This window comes from Hippocampus zosterae, chromosome 16 (assembly GCF_025434085.1).
Source record: "Hippocampus zosterae strain Florida chromosome 16, ASM2543408v3, whole genome shotgun sequence".
Taxonomy (NCBI): domain Eukaryota; kingdom Metazoa; phylum Chordata; class Actinopteri; order Syngnathiformes; family Syngnathidae; genus Hippocampus; species Hippocampus zosterae.
This window is the reverse complement of record NC_067466.1, coordinates 10989096-11008928: the sequence shown is the minus strand read 5'-3', so window position 1 is coordinate 11008928 and position 19833 is coordinate 10989096. Positions and strand designations below refer to the sequence as shown.

Here is a 19833-nt window from a genome sequence, read left to right as displayed (position 1 = left end):
CCTGTTATTGTATTATCTGGTTTCTACTTCATTTAGTTCTGTATGAAGTATGAAAATATCGTATTTTTGAAGGGACAGTTCGCTCCTGCCAATCGCAAAAATCAATCAAGTAATTGATGGCCACACCTATTAAATTTGTTAACTGTCGCCTATGTATGCAACAAAACTACATGAAACTCCTCTACTGACGTCAACATAGTTCCTTTGTACCAAGATGGCGCCGCAGCTATGCTTTTATAAGAGGCAAGGCCAAAATAAGTGACCAGAAATTAATTATACAATCGAAAAACAACAAGGGTTTCCTTACTTTTGTTTGCGCGATGAGGAATGGGCACAGCCACATTTTTACCACGGTCGTAGTCTTGCGGTTTGGGCGGCGAGGCGGTGAAGCGGCAGATGCCCGGCTCGGACGGCGTGCTCAAGGAGGTCATGCTGTCCGCGGGGTCGTTGGTGCCCGTGGTCATTTGGTCAGAGGAGCTGTCAGAGATGAAGCACTCCGTGATGGTGAATTTGGCGTGCTGCAGGTGCTCCTCCAGCTTGGCGTGCTCGTACGCCCTGGCCAGCTCCTCGTAGGTAGACGAGGCGCTCTCCGTAGACACCATGCTGTTACGACCCTTATCTGTAAATGCGTAGACCAACGTTATGTTAACACCGATAATAGTGGTGTGTCGATGAGTGTTAAAAATTCCCCGATGTGTCTCGCCTGTGTCTTGGGAGAGGCTGGCGCTGTAGCTGTCACTCTCAGTGGCGGTGATGCCATGAGAGCCCATGGTCCGCCAGTCTGAGGTCAGAGTTCGCGCGGAGGCTGTGGACTGGCTTTGACTGGGTCGGCTGAGCGTCCACTGACTGGAGTATCTGTTTCTGGAGCTGTGGGCTGATTTGATACTCTTTCGGGAAACAGGGTCTGAAACATGGTCCAGTTGATTAGAGCGGTGATTGTCAAGCCATGTGCTACATCACATGTCACCGGGTGTGCCGTGCAGAATGACCCAAATTATGCCAGTGACATGTAGGTCCCTTTTTTCATAGACAGGCGCACGTACCCTTGACGTAAAAACTGGTGCGCACCGGACAATTTGGCTACAGAAAGTAGATGTGACTTTAAACCAATTCTAAATTGTGGAGCAGGCGGCGCACAATCTCTGGTTTCAAGGTAGTCTCCCAGTGGCGACTTTGCAGCAGGTAGCTTTAATCATCCGCGAGTGGAAGTCTTCTTGCAGTACCTTATTAAAGTAACTTGCGCACGCCAATCACCTGCCCGGACTCCAGCAAGTCCTTTATGCTTCCGCCACATTGAGCCACGAGCCTTGGCCGGGAAAAAAAGTCTGCTGTGTTCAGTCCCACAACGGCGCAGACACCCATTTCTAACTGTGCCCGTCTACGGAAATCTCCCACAAAAAAAGAAAACTCTTCTCATGCGCACACTTGGACTGCACTTTGTTCTGGGCATGAAAATAGGGCCCATAGGGCTGGCAGAAAGTAGACAATTAACAGAAATTTGAGAGTATCATTTCAGTATACGTTTTGTGACATTTCTGTTTGGTGGTGTTGCTGTGTGATTTTTGGAATGTAAAATATGTGCCTGGGAACAAAGGTTCAGAACCACCGGTGTCAAAGCCAGTTTGACACTTCATAACAACTGAGTCCACTCACTAGTGCCAGGACGAATATCGGACATGTCAATCAGAGGTCCAGAATTCTGGATGAGGGCTTGATGGTGAAGAGACACGCCTGTGCAGAAGTTTTGCGGGTTGACTGATTGGCTGAACTCTGTGTCTGTCACTGGCACCGCAGCTTTGTCCTCTCCTATTAGAGACATATCATGACAAAATATACTAAGTTTGTATACAAACTCAACAGATGGATATTTTTCACATGCGCACCTATTTGTTTGATGCCTTCCTTGTCCTCAATGAGGAGCTGAACGCGGGGTATGTCAATGTGGAGCCGTGGCCCCTGCGGAGGGCCCTTCACCGGAGTGTCAATACTGCGATTGTTCTTACTGCACACAAAAAAAAAGTGTGTTATACTGTTTATTTTCATCAACTTGAAAAAAAGAATGTCCTTCATAAAATAAACAAAAGCTTTAACTCACCTGATGAGCATCTCAGCAAGGCTTTTAGCATCTAATAGGAAAAATAATATTGGGTAATACATCAGCATTCATAACAAATTGAATTTCAAGGCCTCGTTTACTTTTCCAGTGTTTTTGCCTTACCTCTAAGTCGTTTCAATCTCTTCTCTTTACGCTTCTTGCGGATAATGAAGAGCAGAGCAACACCAATGGTGACCAGGATGACAGGAGAACCGATGGAAAACAACTTTTTCACATCGTCACCCTCCCCACGGGCCGATTTAATGGGAGGGATTGTGCCTGTTGTGGGAAACGGGAATTTAGCAGTGTTTCACATTAAATACCGTGAAGGCACTGGGAAGGAAAGGGAGAATTTATCTTGTTATTTGCAGTGGTGGTAAACAATTAAGTGTCCCGCATTATGAAAAATTATCATGAGCAAAATGGATATCTTATATATCTGAAGTAAAAAATAATAATTCATACTTTTTCACATTAGTAAATTTCAGATTTTTTTTTTTTTTAAACACTTGTACCAGTAGTTGAGAGTGTGAGCACTTGCGGCAACTCGAGCTATTTGTTTGGACTCACAATGAATCAGTAGATGCCTTTGAGATACTTACTTCCATCGTAATCGGTGGTGGCAAACTGGGAGCTCTGGTTACCGCAGCCAGCACTGTTGCAGGCCTTCATTTTGAGCTCATACCAGGTTGCCTCCCGCAGCTCACTGAGGAAGAGCTGAGTGGTGGAATTGGCTTTAAGGCTCTGCCAGGCCCAGGTGCCTTTGGGCCTGAAATCCAGCATCATATCAGTGATGGGGCAACCGCCGCTGGTCCAACCTTGCAGGTTGAGGCCTGCATGGGTGGAGTTGATGTGGGTGAGCAGTGGCTGGTCCTTGTTGAACACGGGCTCTGTGGAGAGCAAGAGTGGTCAAGAGAACTGTTGAATAAAATCCAAGTGTCCATTGCTGTACAACCGGTCCTCACCTCTGCCGTGTGTTTTGGCTTCAATAATCTCACTGATGCGCCCGGAGCCGACGCTGTTCTTTGCTGCAAGTTTGACCTTGTACCACGTTCCACAGCGCAGATTGTCCAACCTAAAGGAACGTTCGCTGGAACTGATGAAAACGTCCCTCCATTCCTCGGTGTTGTCCACTGAATACTGAAGCACGAAGCCTATACGGTATACCAAAGCTTTCAGTTAGGCACAAAGCGCATTAATGGAAAAAGAGAAAAAAAAGATATCTGCAGTTATATCTATTGACCACCAGGCGGCAGAAGTCACCCGCATTTCGATTACTGTACCTCCTACTTACTTCAGAAGCTGCTTATATCATAAATACATGACGCTGATCTACAGTGTAAATAATGTGTCCCGGATCATGTATTTTCCACATTCTGTGACAGAAGCATGATGTGGATGTAGGCGGCATACCTCTGATGGAACTTCCACCGTTGTCCCCCGGGATCCAAGCCAGGGTGATGGAAGAGGTGGAAGTGGTGGAGACAGTCAGGCGGGGCTGGTCCGGAGGAACTAGGCGGAATCACACAGGCAGTGACTTCACATGTGAGCAGAAACTATTGGAAGAATAAGTCATCATGTTTTCCTTACCTTGCACGACGAGATTGACAATGATGGTGTCAAAACCAAGCGTGTTGGTGGCCGTGCATGTGTAGTAGCCCGAATCTTCTGCCTTGACGGAACGCAGCACCAGCGTGCCATTGGATAAAATCTGCCGCTGACTGTCAGCCGTCACTGGAATGGCCGAGTCGTCGCTGACAAATGACACGCACATTGCAGACGTTAGCAACCTCACCGTCAATGCTTAAAAATGAATTCTGTCAAGCAGTTGTCGCATCCTCCCATTCAACTGATGGCATAAGAAAGACGTTTGTCTTTTATAATCGGCGGCAATTAAAGGAATCTCGAATCTGATCTGATTTGAACAAATGTGTTATGATGATAAAGTGTAAAATCCTATTGGGGGAGGGCAGTAGTTCACTGACAAGGAGATTTTCTTATCTTATCTGAAATTAAACTCGATGAGCAAAGGCCAGATCTGAGATTCAAACCCCCTGAACCGTCAGGCAGACGCACGAACCACGAGGGCACTATGCTGCCCCATTCATTTTGACACACCTAAATCTCTGACAATGCACGCTCTTCAGTTGAATGTTTTGTTTTTTTATTTTAAGTTTGGCCCAGACAGTTTGTATCTGCTCAACAGACCTGTCTTTGGTCCATTTGATGGTTGGCGCGGGCTCCCCCACAGACTTGCAGGGCAGACGAACCTCCTTCATCCAGGGCGTGGTCACCGTTCCCCCAAAGGACAAAATTTTGGCTGGGACTGCAAAGCAAGACACAAAGACGTCCCACAAAGTGTTTGACAGATACTTCACCCCCCATCTTTTGTTTGCTTTACGACTGGCCCAGTTTGTCTGAGGGGAAGGCTTTTATTCATTGGCTGAGCCTCCTCGGCTGACCTCGTACTTGCTCCAGTCTATCGTGAACCCATAGATCCTCCGTCTATTGATTCCCGCCTGCTACTACCTCCCTCCCCAAGGGTCATTTTACTTTGGACTACATAGGCCCTGTTCATCACCACATAATTAACAACAACATTTCTCGCAACATAGCCGGCACTCAATCAATACCACGGCTGTCAATCAATAGCAGACCGTGTCGACAGAGCGAGGAGGAGGGCGAGTGATGAAAGTGATGTGCAATCGGGGGATCATGTTGGTGTTTAATAGCCATCTTTAGGGCGCTCCGGCTCATAACCTTTACAAGGCTGGCCATCATGACCCACCTTTTCCGGCTGGCTCCACGATGACCTTTGAGCTCACGTTGCCCCGGCCAGCAGTCGTCACGGCAGCGGCCCAGATGTGGTATTGTTTGCCTCGGCTCAGGTGCGTGATGTGGTAGAAGAGCATTTGCGGGTTGGCCTCGTACTCACTCGGAGCCTGAGACGGAGTTTTGCGTTAGAGGATAACGGATGGCAAACTTGATTTCACTTCTGCCGGTCACACGTTCATTCATGGCGTGCTCAACGTGACGGAGTTCACGTTCATAATGAGGTAAAATCTTTCTCACAAACGTACTTCAGATTCTGAATATGATGTGACATATTGTGCATAACGACCTTGATCATCTTTCAAATGAGATGTCTTCATTTTATCTTAAAAGTGATTCGCAATTATGTATTGTGGTGCATTTGTTTTGGTTTGGGATATAGAAATATACCGAGATGTTTCTGACTTTTTTTTTATACACACCCACAAAAGTATTTATTTGAATAAAAAAAAACATTTATTAACCCTCTCTGAATTGTGTGTTGAAAAATAATACATGTATGAAGTACACCCAAGAATCACACAATCAATGACAATCAAATATCAACATTATTTATGAAAAGGCCCCATTTTTGACACAGCTTTCATTCGACTTTGCCAGTCTATATAATGTTTGGTTCTCAAAGTTTAAGGAATCTACCATGAACAAATAAAATGTCCTTTATGAAGATTGGAGGAAATGGTGGGGGCGGGGGACCACGTAATTTAATTTGAACTGTTCGGGCTCTGTTGCAAAAAATATATATACTTTATTGTGATACCTCGATACACAACCAAATGTGTTCATGCGTCTTAATTTCCAGCAGATATATCCCGAGAATGTTTTTTTTTTCACACTTGAGCCCGCAGGCATGCAAACGCACGTATGGCGATGCGCACAAAACGCGGCATTCTCTCAAGTCACTCTCCCGTTGTCTCTCTAATCTGCTCATCTCTTCGCCGCTCATCTTTCGTCTCCTTCAGCATTTGCTTTCCCCTCTTTCCCTCTCTGTCTAACTCGGTGAGGGACGCAGGGAGGGAGGACGCGTGCGCGTGTGTGTGAAGGGGGGGCTTGGGGGGGTGCGAACATTCCAACAGAATAGCGGCCGTGTTGTGGTGATCCAGGGAGTGATACAGGGAGATAATGAAAAGACGGACAAAAGCACTCTCATCTCGATGTGACTGATACCCCTCCTCTGCCCCCCCCTTCTCTGCACGTCTGTCACTCTACCCCCCCCCCCCCCACCCCATTTCCCCTCGGTCTCTGCCTACCTCTAATGGTGTCTTTCTTTCAGCCGCCCTCCCTTCCCCGTCTCCCAGCTCGTGCTCATTTACATTGCGCTCGTGCACCAGAAATTGAGGAGCATTTTTGAATCACAACAAAAAGTGAGAGACATCAGAATTCACTGTGTGATGTGTGTGTGTGTGTGTGTGCGCGCGCACATGATATAACCAAAAGTGAAAATGCCACACGCGGGTGTATAAATAGCAAATGGCTGAAATGTGATGTCTGTGTGCCTCTCTGATGCGGCAGTGTGCATGTGTGAGCTTGTTCTCTGCCTCATTTGCATATCTACGTCTCATCACGTTGCCAAGACAACCTCATCTGTTCATCTGGGAGGGCAGGAAATGAGGCGATGGCGCAAACACGGTGAAAGAGTGACAAAAAGACACCCATGCAAACGCGCACGCATTTCTGCAGGTTCCCTTAACACAATTTGAATCAGTGATTCGATTCGTAGAAAGCTTGCAAATTCTCATATTGTCCGAAATGAACGCCGCCTCAAAAGCGTGTTCTTCTGTTGTCTTTTGAGTCGCTTACCGGTTGTCCAGACCCCGGGCTGGAGCAGTAAATGGTGTACTTGCGGATGACACCGTTAGGCTTGTGGGGAGGCAACCAGGACACGACCACGCTACTAAGAGACGAAGGAACCGCCTTGATGCCAGCCGGTGGGCCGGGAACTAGAGAAAACATGGAGGGCAGATTAGCAGGGCATGCGTGTACTGCATATTCACGACACCCGAGTGCGTTTTCCCGCACTATCCTTTCCACGCGTGTCGGGTGTCTATTAAAGTGATCAGGCTTGTTTGCAGCTTTTTAGTCTTATCCCTCGCTAATCTGCTTGGGAAGGACTGCAATGAAGTGCCTTTGCACGGCCAGGGGTGACATATGTTCATTGAGACATTTGGTCAGCAGTTCTGACACGGTGACACCCAGCGTTCTCCTAACTCGCAAACCCACAAACAGATTAGACACTCATGTCTTATCCTCCGTCAGCCACTTCAGCTTGACACTGGATGTAGCTTAATGCGCTCAATTGCTAGTAATCAAGCCAAGGACTCAAGGAGTTTAAAATGCATGCGCACTTTACAGTAAACGCACAATGGCGCCGGGCAACGTGTGTGAGTGAGGCTTTTGTCTCCTAAACTATAGAGTGAAGGGTTCACAGTGTCAAACCCATTCAATTCCAGACATAAATATTAGGCGTGCCTGACAGTGGGCCTCATCTCGGGGCTACAGAAAGAGGCACTGCGGTGTAATGCCAAGCCTCTGTAAATCCATCACGGATTCCTTTTTCCCCCCCGAAAACGTAGGCCTCCCTGATCCCGCTATTCAGCCAGTCAGTGACTCTGTACTCAGAGAGGATGTAACAGGGCAGCTTTTACAAGCGAAAGGCAAGGGTGAAGCATTTGATAGCTGCTGATCCCCGGGGGAGTGAGGATGGGTGGCAACGGGGAGGCACATTGTCATAAATGAACCTCCATGCGAGAGGAGTCGAGTGGGTGTGGCAGGAGGTCAATCCCATCTGCTGCCCAGAATATCTGCCAAGGATGCCACTCAGGCAACATATTCCGTCGTCCACCATGTGTGGCCCATGTCAGGATCAGGAGGAAGAGCACAAAGGCACCTAACATGATTGGTGCATTGTGGCCCATTGTACTGATGAGGAGAGAGACAACTGAGAGTAAAAGGCACAGGGGGTCCTCGAGACACTCAATAGGCTGGATGATGTTTCTTCCTATCTTCAGCTCTTGTTTGCCACCCATGCCCCCCCCCCACCCGCCTCTATACACAGTCGTAGATCTGACAATAATCCTGTCTCCAATGGTGTAAGCACAAAATTAATTCTTTCTAATCCAAGAGGAGTTAATCCTTATGCCTATGGCAAGGGGGGGCTGATGGAAAGGATGCATGGCTCGGGATGATGGTTGACTCCCGTGTGCTATTAGCTGCAAGAGAGAGAGAGACCCCCCCCACCCCCCCACCACCACCACCACCACCGGCGGCGCCGGCTCCTCCCGCCAGTCCTCGCTCAGCCCTGGGCCATGTACCCAAAGCCTCTTAATTCTCATTAGCACCACTAATGGAGCTTCCTAGTATAAATGAGCTTTTGTCATGTGTTCGAGATACACCCGTCACCCATTTCTCGCCTCCCCTACCTCTTGTACTCTCAAACATATCAGTTGTATTACTCCTTTTGCACATTTTCTAATACTGGAATGTATGGCAATAAAATCATCTTTGTAAATTTCGCGCGTGTGTGTGTGTGTGTGTGTGTGTGTGTGTGTGTGTGTGTGTGTGTGTGTGTGTGTGTGTGTGTGTACTCACGATCTTCCCGAGTTTGGATGTGCAGCACATTGCTGCGGACCCCGTCGCCGGCTTGTGTATACGCCAGCACCTGAACACTGTAATTGGTGAACTTCTCCAGTCCTCGCAGCTCCACCTGCTCACGTGTGGTTGTGATGTTCTGCATCTCTCCCCACTCTGACAATAATTGAATGATTTCATTCATCAATGCACACTGGCTGTATTTTCTTCCTTCATAACAGTACGGTGAACCTCCACATATTTGCGGTTGGATTTGCTGATTTTTTTTGGGGGGGGCATTACTCTCCCCTCCCTTATTCGCCAATTCTTTGTTTTTCTGCTGAGGCCTAAAGCAATAAAAGTAGAACTTTGGCGCTATCTTGGCATCCAGAAACCATGTTGAAATGAGTTGAGGAGTTTCATTGAGACAAAAAGTGCCTTGCTGCCATCTTGTGGCTCCGTGATGTCAAGGAACTGAGTTGAATTGAGTTGAGGATTTTAATTTTGTTTTTGTTTGTTTACATAAACGGTGCGTTGCGGCCATTTTTCTATGGGCAATCTTCTCCTGCTAATAGTGTAAGTTCACTGCACACAAAGAACATCCAAAAAACAACAGGAGCTAAAGGATTACAACTCAAACTGACATTTTATGATTTTTAACACCATCCACAACACGAATAGCTCCGAAATACACACCGACATTAAACGCCACATTCTACAACAAACACATGCAGCATACGACATTTACACACAAACACATTTAACGACAACAAACGCATCAAAAGAGACACAGGGAGAGGAAGTGCTTGATGAGGTACACACAGGTCAACACGTGAACGACGTTGACAGTGAAGTGGGGGGTCGGGGGGGGGGGGGTTGTTTGGTGAAGCTTAGAATGATTTAGATGATAATTACTCTGCATTGGCCATTGGGCTCGGCCCCCACAGCACCCACCTCCGTCGGGGAAGAGGGACCAAAACACAACCCGGTAGCCTTTCAGCACACCGTGCAGCGTCAGCCGTGGAGGCTCTGCCCATGTGATCACCGCCTCATCCGACGTGACCGAGATGGCTCGTATGTTCTGAGGGGGTTCGCTGGGCACTGGGGACATAGCAGAGGAATGGGGGGGGGGGGGGGGGGGGGGGAGTGTTAGTGCTGCACCCGGAAAAGATGGGACTTTTTAGGTTATCGCTGTAAGGCGTGCGGGTTATTGCCGTCGTTAAAATGGCCCGACGGAATCTACGTAGCGAGTCTGATTGACATTTGAGGGACTTCTCAAGACCGCGACCCACAGGCAATCGCTGCTGGAATAAAATCAGTCAAATAAGCTCGAATGAGCTCTCGGTGGCTTCTTGTTCTCTGCGTGCTTTTAAAGAAATGAAGGAGAAGAACGGGGACGAGAGGTGTCTGCGGGAGGGGGTGTAGGTGGAAGACAGGGAGAGAGGGAGATCCGAGTAGGAAAAGAGATGCACCTTAAGGGGTTCAAATGCAAATGAGTAGGGCGGGGTGGATAAAAAGCGAGAGAAAGCCACTGTTGAGTCGTTCTTGTAATTGCAGTTGTGGTGAGAGATACATTGACACCCTATCTAGGCGATTCCAATCACATGATTCATCCCGCCGTCGACACGCTACCCACGGAAGGCAGGCGGCGTTATGGCTGAATGAGAATCAACGGAGGAAAATTAAGGAAAATATTTGACCCAGATTGACCCCAAGAAGAGTGGGACTATGACAAACACGAGGTGCATAATAACGTTCCTCCCTTGGCTTCCACCAGCTAATGAGGGTGCTAATTAAAGAAGAGAGAATCATGGGGGGGAGGTGTGCTACAAATCCAATTCAACCATTTTTAACGTTCTTGTGCGTACAAATGCATGTCGGCGTACGATCTTCCCACTCCATTCTTGCATTTTGTCACCGTTTGTGTTTTCCTTACCATCTTCCAGTGTGGTTGCATTGATCTCCGTACTAGAAGGCCCCGTCCCAGCCCTGTTGAAGGCCTGGACCACCACTCCGTACTGAGCAAACTTCTTGAGGTTGTCTAGGGTGTATACTTCGCTGTCTCCAGTAGCTTTCATCTCCACGATACTATATTGGCCGTTGCTGCCCGGGCCGTTTTCTCTGTAGCCAATTTGGTAGCCACGGATAACACCGTTCTGCAGCTCTTTCTTCGGTGCCTTGAAGAGATGCGTTGATAAAATTAAAATGGACTCATCAACGTTAAATGTAATTTTTTTTAAAAAACTTGGGCGTATAGGGCAGGCAAAATTATAAAATAACGGTTTTATATTTTGATGTGGGGTGTGTGTGGCATAAATTGCTGAATAAATATCCATAGCAGCTAAATAATACTTTTCATAATTAAAGCAAGCCTCACATATCATTCAACTACAGCTCTTCACAGATGTGAAGATAAACATACGGTGAGCAGTGTAGAGATGACATTAATGAGCAATCTGATTGGATTCTTGGTCAGCTCTTCGAAGCAATTCCATATTTTTGGGGCCCATTAGCGATCTTGCATGACAATCCTAATACTTGGTTTGCCTGAGCTGTGAACGCATGTGAAATCTCACAATCTGCACATTTTTTTTTCAGTAAAAGAGCAAGGAGAGTGGGATTTTTTTTTTAAACACAATGCAGAATCAGTGGCTGGTCCCATCAACTTCTCGACAGTGAAGATAACGCATATGGTCTGTAATTTACCCTCCATGTGACCCGAATGCTCTGTGATGTCATGGGCTGCAGGATCACGTCCATTGGCGGCCCATCAGGCGCTATTGAAGGCAAGACATTGAATACATTCTGAATGTCCAAATTCTGAGGTTTTTCTTTTTAAACATGAGAGAAAGACCACTTACGTGCTTCTTCTGTACTGATCGTCAGCTCTTTGCTTGGAAGGCTACGGCCTATCTTGTTGTAGGAATACATGCGGATGCTGTACACGCAAGCCGGGTGCAACTCGACAATGTTGGCTTGGTTGTTGGTGGGTGAGATGTTTCTGGTTGTGTACATATGATCCCAGGAGTCTGAAAAATGGAGACATTTAGATTTATTTATTCATTTTTTTTACGGATCATCAAAATTTGTCACAAAGGCTTTGATTTGGGGTACCTACCCGACTTGTTCTTGTACTCAATGTCATAGCTCGTGATGATGCTGTTGCCATCAAACCTTTGGATCCAGCGTAGGTTCATGCTCCTATCCTTCACCTCCCTTACTTCCAACTCAGGGGGATCTGGCGGTTCTGTGCATAGGTTTAAAAAACAGAATTTGTCAGATCAGACACCTCCGTTCGATTTCGAGCCCAAACAAGAGTGCAGTCTTCTTCGCTCTGAGACACGATACCTTGCACAGTGAGTTGGATGAGTCCTCGACCTTCTCCATAGGAGTTGATGGCGTGACAAGAGAAGAAGACGGAATCTCCTCTGTCTGCCGGGTTCAGCTGTGAGCATGAACGATTTTAATTCGCAAAAATCACAAATGACCAAAAAAAAAACTACACGCCAGCATGAGCAACTGTGTAACATATTTTTGTCTTTCATTTAGTTGAGAAAGTCTATACCACGCTGGTTCTAATCTTAGAGATAACAATATAGATTAACGGCTAGTCTTTCTGCCAAAAAGACTCTGTACAATTGAAACTGTTTTTCTCAATACATACTCCTGAATTATTTATGTATTTCATGATTTAAAAAAAATATACCGTGTATATATAATTCTTCCTCCCTGGCCGCACGCGGGCATTAAGACATCAGCCGTGTCACGCACAACGCGCTCAATATTTGACCTTTAGGGTGGAGATGACTTCATCGCCCTTCTTGTTGATGGTGATTGAATAACGGGGGTTTCTCTCCGCGTCGATGACCGTGTCCCCTCTTTCCCAGCGGATGATGATGGGCTGTTCGCCTCGGGCCGTGCAGTTCAACTCCTTGGTCTGGCCCTTCCTGGCCATGGTGGTGTTGGGGTGGCTGGTGATCATTGCGGGAACTGAGAAGAACCGTCGAGCGGCGTCAGTGTGACAAATGGCATGACACGGCATAATGAGACAAGGGCGCGGGGAAGGAGTGATGGAAACCGAGAATATATTACAAACGCATCGCCATCTCCGTAGCTTCCCCTCCGCATCCATTTCACGCTTTAAGCCCCGCTGGCGGCATCTTTCGCGCCTGCCTCTTTCCACACCCTCGCTTCGATCTCTTCTCCGCTCAGACATGGATTATTGATTACAGGGTTTCTTGTGGTTTTGTTTTCATCACTAATTCATCAGTGCTTTCCCCACCCAAAACAACATTGAGCAGTGCACAGACGGGCAGATGAAACGTATCCTTCAAAGAGTTAATCGAGCCCTCGTTAAGGACAGAGACATGGTTTTGATTAGGTTCGGTCCACAGGATACTACCCTTGGGCACAAATGCATCGATTAAGAGTCAATTTGCCCACCAGAAATCTCAGGATTACCTCGGTGGAAAGAAAGAAAAAAGCTGTGTTCAAACCAGAGGAAATGATTGACACTTACTCTTGACAGTGAGGATCATGCTTTTACTGATGTCTGAGCCCACTCCATTGGAGGCCTGACACAGGTAGTATCCTCGGTCATCCTCCAGCACGTGTCGGATGAGCAGTGATCCGTTTGACATGATCTGGATGCGACCAGTTAGAGGGACCGGATGGTACTGCTGGGGGTTTCCTACACCTGCACGACCAAACGGCTTTTTTAAATGTCTTCTTTATTTGAGCGGCTGTCGAACTAACTGCTGGGATGACGCAATCGCTTTACCTTTGGCATGTTTCCACATCACCTTTGGGGGCGGGTAACCCTCCACAGAGCAGTTGAGAACTCCGGCTTTGCCGTAGATGCAGTCCTGGTTGTTGGGTTGCACCACAAAGCGCGGTGGGACTGAGAAACACAAAGTTGCACTCAACTTATTTGAACTTAGTTTCGTGAAACGGATGAATCCCGAACTTATCAAAGCAATTTCAGCGATTTGGATCCGATGCATTCGTGGCTCACCGGTAACGATGAGCTGTCGCTCCCAGCTGACGGTGGCGGCGGCGTTGCTGGCAATGCAGGTGTAGTTTCCATTGTGTTTTAGTGTCACCTTGGAAATCTGGAGGGAGCTCATGAACTCTTTGGTCTCGATCGCGACGCCAGAGGTGGGCCCGGGCACGATGAGCTGGCCGTCTTTGTGCCAGGTGATACGTATGGGCATGTCCCCGGATGACACCACGCAGGCAATGTAGATGAGCTTCCCCACTGAGGTCGAGGGGATGTCGAAGGGTTGGATGAGAGGTGGCACTAGGGGAGGGAAAGAAGAACAGTTGAAAAATGACTGTGGGTAGATGCGAAAAGAGCGGCAGCTATGCTGAGAGAAGGTCATTGGCCAATGGGGCCCCCTTCTTTGCCCCCTTAACCCCCCCCCCCCCCCGGCACCTCCAGCTCCTGTAGCCCCTAAGAGCTACTCTGGGTAGGATCCAATTGGCAGGAGGAAGTCATTCTGTTGCCATAGTAATGGAGGTTGGCGCGGTGGCACTACAGCTGAGACATCTGGGGGATTTAATCTAGGCTTCATTATTATTCATCTAATTAAATCAGACACACGCAGGCGCATGCACACACCCTTAAACACCTCTGCAGCTGCCCAGCCACCGTCGTTTCCCCATTCTTTGACAAAATGAGTCAATAAGTCTACCCTAAAACAAGAAATATACCCAAACTACGGCGATGTGAACAAAGTGGCTCTTTTGTTTACAAGGGGGAATAATAGGGCGCAGACTTTTTTTTTTTTTTTTTGCAGACTGCATCCCCGGTCAACCAAAACGGCAACAAAATAAAATATACCAGCAGCTAAAATACCATCATCAAAAGGATCTCACTGCTGAAAAAGCACTTCAGTCGTTGTTGCCCCCCAGAGTTGGCAGGCTTCTATCCTATATGCCCCATAGACCAATAAAAAATAAATAAAAATCACATATATATAGTTCTCGTCATGGACATTAGGTGGTTTGAATGGCGAAAAGCACTGTGCCTTGAAACAGAGTATTCAGGTAAGGACAGGCTAAGGAAGTCACTCACTCACTCACTCACTCAAAGACAGTACGAAGACATTCATGGGAAAGTTCATCCCTCATTAGGGTCATAGGTGAGCTTCAGAGTATTCTTTCAACCAAAAGAATAGGTTAACTTTAGGTAGGAGGCGGGGTACAACTAAGACTGGTTGACAGCCAATTGCACGGCACCTAACCGAAAAGATAAGCTACCGCACATACAGCCACATTCACAACTACCGACAATTTAGTTGGAGTCTTCAATGAATCAAAAGTGAAAATGCCACATGGGGAGGCCGACTGGTCAGAACTGTAAGACGGATGTGCAAACGGCATGAGAATGTTTATTAATGAATCACTCCTCGGTGTTACAACGAAAAGATAATATCGGACAGCACAAACTGCAAGATGTGGTTTCTTATTGGTATAGATCGGAACGGGTGCCCTGTTCTGGATGAACAGTCACGTACAAACCGAGCTCCGGATTCACTTACCTTTAACGGTAACATGCACGGTCTGGTTGATTGACACCTGGGGTTGGATCAGAACACTACAAAGGTAAGTGCCCTCATCGGCACCCTTTTGCACGTCCGTCAGCCGCAGGGTGCCGTTGTCAAACAACACTTGGCGGTGATTATCGGGCAGCTGCATGCCGTCCTTCAGCCACTTAATGGAGTAGTAAGGGTACCCAATGACACGGCATGTTATGTACGTGTTCCTGCCTGCCACTGCCGTCATGTCCCGCATGGGTCTGATTCGGGGTGGACCTGGAGACACGGGGAAAAGAGGGAGGGGGCGGGGCGGGGTGGCGGGGCGGACACAGTGGTCGGAAAGACGGGCCGATGAGGTGAGGGAGGTCGTGGCAGAGAGATGGAGCAGCCATGGAAACAGAAGGTGAAGCGATAAAGGTCGATGGACAGAGTGATTGGGGTAAATCGAGAGATTACAGGGAGGTTAGTTTTGCTCCCTTTGCTAAAATTGAGTGAGGATATTCGTAGTTGTCTTTATTACCTTAACCCTACTTTGAGTGGAAATTAACCACAGTGGTACCTTGACTTACAAGTTTACTTCCTTCCATCACCGAGCTTGAAAATCACATTAGATCAATTTTCCTTTTAGAATGCCATTAATCCACAAAAACTGAGGAAATAACTTGTGAAATAAAAACGCGAGTGTTTAAAAAAAAAAAACAAGTACCCACAACAAAAACAACATCTGACATTTATAAAACCGACTACAATCAAAATTTCCTTAGTTTTAATCTTTGTCAATTAATTTCACACATTAGCAATACATTAATGGGAGTACCAACAACATCTGCACATAAAACAATAAGTACCAGTCTGTAATGTGTGTGTGTGTGAGCGTCTGGGTGTGAGTTGTGACCTACAGCAGCTCCTTGCAATGTCCTCATTTCATGTATGTTTGACTGTTTGTCACCTTCAATAAATGACCGCATCTGTATTTTTCCCAAGCTACCAATTAAAATTTGGGCTTGCAGCGCAAAACGAAAAAAATAAATAAGTCAATTGGCGAAAAAAAAAAAACGAAATCGGGCCACCCGTAAGTCAAGGTATCAGTGTATTTACATATCGCTAGAACTGAGACATCTATCACAAGCTGAACTGTTGTGGTATAGAATGGGGTGTTAGAGTGCATTTATATTGAAAAGCAGACAGGCACCTCTTACGTTTATGCGCGCTTGGTACTCGGCGCTGCCGGCCGAGTTGCGTGCGACGCAACGATAAACTCCCCCGTCCCGGATGAGCGGGTTGCTGACGTTGACGTGGGACACGGTCAGGCCGTCGGACTGGGTGTACTGGCTGGTCTTGTAGGTGGAGTCTCGCACCACGGGTTCGTCGTCGAGCGTCCAGGTGATGGAAGGCGGCGGCGCTCCTTTGGCCTCACACACGAGGGAGAAAGGCTCGCCGGGGTTCACCACCTTCTCGCTGAAGGACGTCACGATACGAGGGGTACCGTCTGGTAACAACAAGGGGCAAAGGTGAATCACTTTTTAACGACATCTCTCATTTGCACAGAATCGGAACTTGTTGGGGTCTCGTGCGACGTACCCTCGAGCAGAATGATGGAGAAGTCCTGAGATGTGTGGCCCTTGCGTGAAGCAAAGCACTGGTAGGCCCCAGAGTGGAACTTTTGCGCTGCGGTGATCTGCAGGGTGTCATTGTGTTGACCCTGGATGGAGATGTGCTGGTCGGGGAAGATGGGTTCCGTGTTTCGGTACCAGTTGATGGTGTATTCCGGAGAACCTTCCACAGTGCAGGTGAAGAAGAGTGTGCTGCTAATTCCCGTTTTCAGGTTCTTGGGCGATAAGGTCACTCGAAGTGGATCTGAAAGAAAGACGTACGTAACGCAAATTGATTTTGATGCCTAATCTACCAAAAAAAAAAAAAAAAAAAAAAAAAGATTGATGGTGGAACCAATTCTCTCATCGCGTCGTGACACGCACATTTCTGATCACGGTGTATATTTCCATTCACAACGAAGGGTTCGAAAAGGAGCGAGGGCGCAATCAGCGGCGCCGACTCAATCAGTCGGACGAACTCATTAAAAAGCAGCTGGAGATATCGCTTCGCATCTACGTCCACTTATGTGCGCGCGCGCAAAATGTCAGTGAGCAATAAGGCAGCTGGTGGTGCGTGCTGGGGGGCATTGCTGTGCCTTCCAAGTACCCCCTCCCCCACCTCCCCCACCCCATCCTGTCAAAGTCACAGAGTGTGCTGCCATGATGTGCCCAGTGGCAAAGTTGAACGCTTCCCCATTCTCTGCCCCTTTGTTTAGTAGTATGCTTATACATTTTTATTTTTTTTACCTCGCAGTTCGAAACTATTATTAAGGTATTACTTTGTTGATGTCACTCAGGCTGTGGCCGTGCTGGGACATCTGCTCATCTTGTCGACGACCCCCTGGTCTCGACCACCATTTTCCTCACCCTCCTCCTCAGTGATGCTGAGTCGTGTTGGCAGCTGTGTTATGGCTTCAGTCGGAGGAAATTACATCCCTGTCGCCCACTCTGCGACCTGACATGTTGGGGCATCATATACAGTAGCTCGCACGGTGTTTGTTACAGACACTCGCGCAATACGAGTGCCTGAAACCAAAAAAAAGGAGAGGAGTGTGTGAATGTGATTGTCTGCCAGCTGGAGGAGAGAGAGCGCAGTAGTCTGTCAGTTCGTGTGTGTGTGTGTGTGTGTGTGTGGTGCTCACACACCTATTATGTGAAGCTGTCCAGACACTTCCTTCGAGCCAAAGCTGTTGGTGACTTCGCATGCATAGTTGCCGCTGTCTTCCTGTCGCAGATCACTGATGGTCAGCCCCGTCAAACGCCGTGTCCAGCGGGCGTCCGAGGGCAGCGGTCGGCCATCTTTTAGCCAACGCACAGTCGGGCTGGGGTAACCTCCTGCTATGCAGGGGAGCTCGATACTCTGGCCTGCGTACACCTCCCCTGATTGGAAACTGTCCAGGATTGTGGGTGAGGACTCATTGGGGTCTGGAGGGTCGAGATCAAAAGATGAGAATGATTTGAAGTCAACCAGTAACGCGTGCCATTGATCAAAATATCAAAATAAAACATAAATTGTGACTTGTGTTGTGTGCGTCAGGAATTGCGGTACAGCAGATTACAGCAGTGATTATCCCCTAATTTTGAGGTGCCAAACGTGTTTTCATTTCGAGCCACATTGTCATTCTGGTGGGCCTCAGGGGGCACCACATACATTTTTAATTGGTAGTTTGTGTGTAACGATGTGCCAAAAATCCGGGTTTGGCTTTCAGCTCATGTTTCTGTTTACGTGTCATAATCCAAGTTGATCTATTGTGAACATATGAGACACTCTTTTCAAAATAAAACGACAGCTTAAATCTTTTCTGTTTAAGAAAGTGAAGCGTCAATCGACTGTCTTCTGTTTAGCAAATGAATGCAGTGAAATGAGCCCAGTGAATTGTTGGCATTTGCTTTTACTGGATAGCACGATCATGAACGTGGCTGTTAAAATGCCACAAAAGTTGGCCATGCACCACACTGGTATAATTCATACTTGGACTCGGCTTGTGGTTAGATTGCGAGGCAGTCGCGTTTCTTGTCCCATCATATCACATAATTGTGCCTGTGTTTAATGATATTTTTTTTTGTGCTAGTTTTGAATAAGCGTGGAACACTTTCCTTGTGCCTCACTCACTGTGAGGCTGGATGTGGCCCTCGGGCCTTCACTTTGATACCAACGCCTTAAGAAGATTTAGACATAAAACCGGAAGAAGCTCTCTCTCTCTCTCTCTCACCCATTACAGAGAGCCTGGCTCCATTGCTTTGGCGCGTCTCCCCGCTGTATTTATGCCTGGTAATGCACCGGTAGGTGGAGAGGGCATCCTCCTTCTGAACATCCGAGATGTATAGAGCGCCAAAGGAGGTCAGCAAGAACCTGTTACCTGGAAGTAAAAGGGTAAAGAACATCAATTCCTGAGGGAAAAAAAGGACTTGGTAATTAACAAACATGCCATTCCCAAACCATCCCATTCATTTTGTTGACTTGGAGCCACGTCTCTTCCTTTCGACCCGAGCTACAGACCAACAGCTTAAATCATTCAGTACCAGCCAATTCTGGACCAAGTCTGAAAAGACGTTTAAAAACATCTTTGGGAGGGAGTGAGTTAACTGCCTGCATTTGGGCATTTTGCAGCAATTGTGTTTTCTCAACAAGTGCCATGTTTATTGGGGTAGAGCAAATGACTGCGTCCCAATCATTTACGACATGTTTGCAATCGATATTTAGTATGACCCCCCCCATGAGCAGACGCAGGCTGCAATTTCACTGCCGCCTTTGTTTGGCCCCCTGCAAAGAAGTCTTACGGGATAATGACTGCTTTAAGAGCGCTACTCTCCCAGCAGTGACAAGTGGCTTGTCAAAACGCTCCGACGCAAGGCAGAGCGACGGCCAGATCAGCGGGATGTGTCAAAAGCACAATTTCCGGCTTTTGCGGCACACCGAATTCATCCCGTTGAGCGGATTCAATCACATGATTTCCCTTAGTGACACTGTCCATCTCGCACGAGTGGCTTGTGTAAAAAAAAATCCATCTATTTTACAGTCAGTTCTCATTAGGCGACTCCCTCATTTCGTCTGTCGCCGTGACGCAGCCTCCTCCTCCTCGCAGTCTCCGAGCAGAGTGGCAGACGGAGTAAAATATTAATTATGAAATCACTGCGCCCCCTTAGCTTTTATTCATGCTTACTTGACAAGCGAACAAGAAACAGAGCCACACACACAATCACTGCA

The 19833-nt window shown here is 47.4% G+C and overlaps 1 protein-coding gene across 3 annotated transcripts in view; it reads right to left on the bottom strand.

Moving 5' to 3' along the window:
- LOC127588285 (cell adhesion molecule DSCAML1-like) overlaps nucleotides 1-19833 on the bottom strand; it is a 44345-nt gene that overhangs the window by 2815 nt on the left and 21697 nt on the right. Inside the window, exons 4-32 of one of the 3 annotated variants that reach the window (XM_052046939.1) lie at nucleotides 18839-18985; nucleotides 17772-18050; nucleotides 16615-16890; nucleotides 16226-16522; nucleotides 15037-15309; nucleotides 13509-13793; nucleotides 13275-13394; nucleotides 13014-13190; nucleotides 12285-12484; nucleotides 11843-11939; nucleotides 11613-11741; nucleotides 11356-11523; nucleotides 11201-11271; nucleotides 10431-10671; nucleotides 9410-9595; nucleotides 8516-8671; nucleotides 6728-6867; nucleotides 4884-5037; nucleotides 4304-4421; nucleotides 3686-3849; nucleotides 3509-3607; nucleotides 3061-3249; nucleotides 2698-2985; nucleotides 2219-2374; nucleotides 2096-2126; nucleotides 1884-2002; nucleotides 1654-1806; nucleotides 704-904; nucleotides 308-619 (exon numbers count right to left, since the gene is read on the bottom strand). In XM_052046939.1, the coding sequence (XP_051902899.1) occupies nucleotides 308-619; nucleotides 704-904; nucleotides 1654-1806; nucleotides 1884-2002; nucleotides 2096-2126; nucleotides 2219-2374; nucleotides 2698-2985; nucleotides 3061-3249; nucleotides 3509-3607; nucleotides 3686-3849; nucleotides 4304-4421; nucleotides 4884-5037; nucleotides 6728-6867; nucleotides 8516-8671; nucleotides 9410-9595; nucleotides 10431-10671; nucleotides 11201-11271; nucleotides 11356-11523; nucleotides 11613-11741; nucleotides 11843-11939; nucleotides 12285-12484; nucleotides 13014-13190; nucleotides 13275-13394; nucleotides 13509-13793; nucleotides 15037-15309; nucleotides 16226-16522; nucleotides 16615-16890; nucleotides 17772-18050; nucleotides 18839-18985 (5226 nt within the window). Of the gene's footprint in view, nucleotides 1-307; nucleotides 620-703; nucleotides 905-1653; nucleotides 1807-1883; nucleotides 2003-2095; nucleotides 2127-2218; nucleotides 2375-2697; nucleotides 2986-3060; nucleotides 3250-3508; nucleotides 3608-3685; nucleotides 3850-4303; nucleotides 4422-4883; nucleotides 5038-6727; nucleotides 6868-8515; nucleotides 8672-9409; nucleotides 9596-10430; nucleotides 10672-11200; nucleotides 11272-11355; nucleotides 11524-11612; nucleotides 11742-11842; nucleotides 11940-12284; nucleotides 12485-13013; nucleotides 13191-13274; nucleotides 13395-13508; nucleotides 13794-15036; nucleotides 15310-16225; nucleotides 16523-16614; nucleotides 16891-17771; nucleotides 18051-18838; nucleotides 18986-19833 lie in introns of those variants that run through there. The other 2 variants (XM_052046940.1, XM_052046941.1) reach the window with 2 other exon arrangements.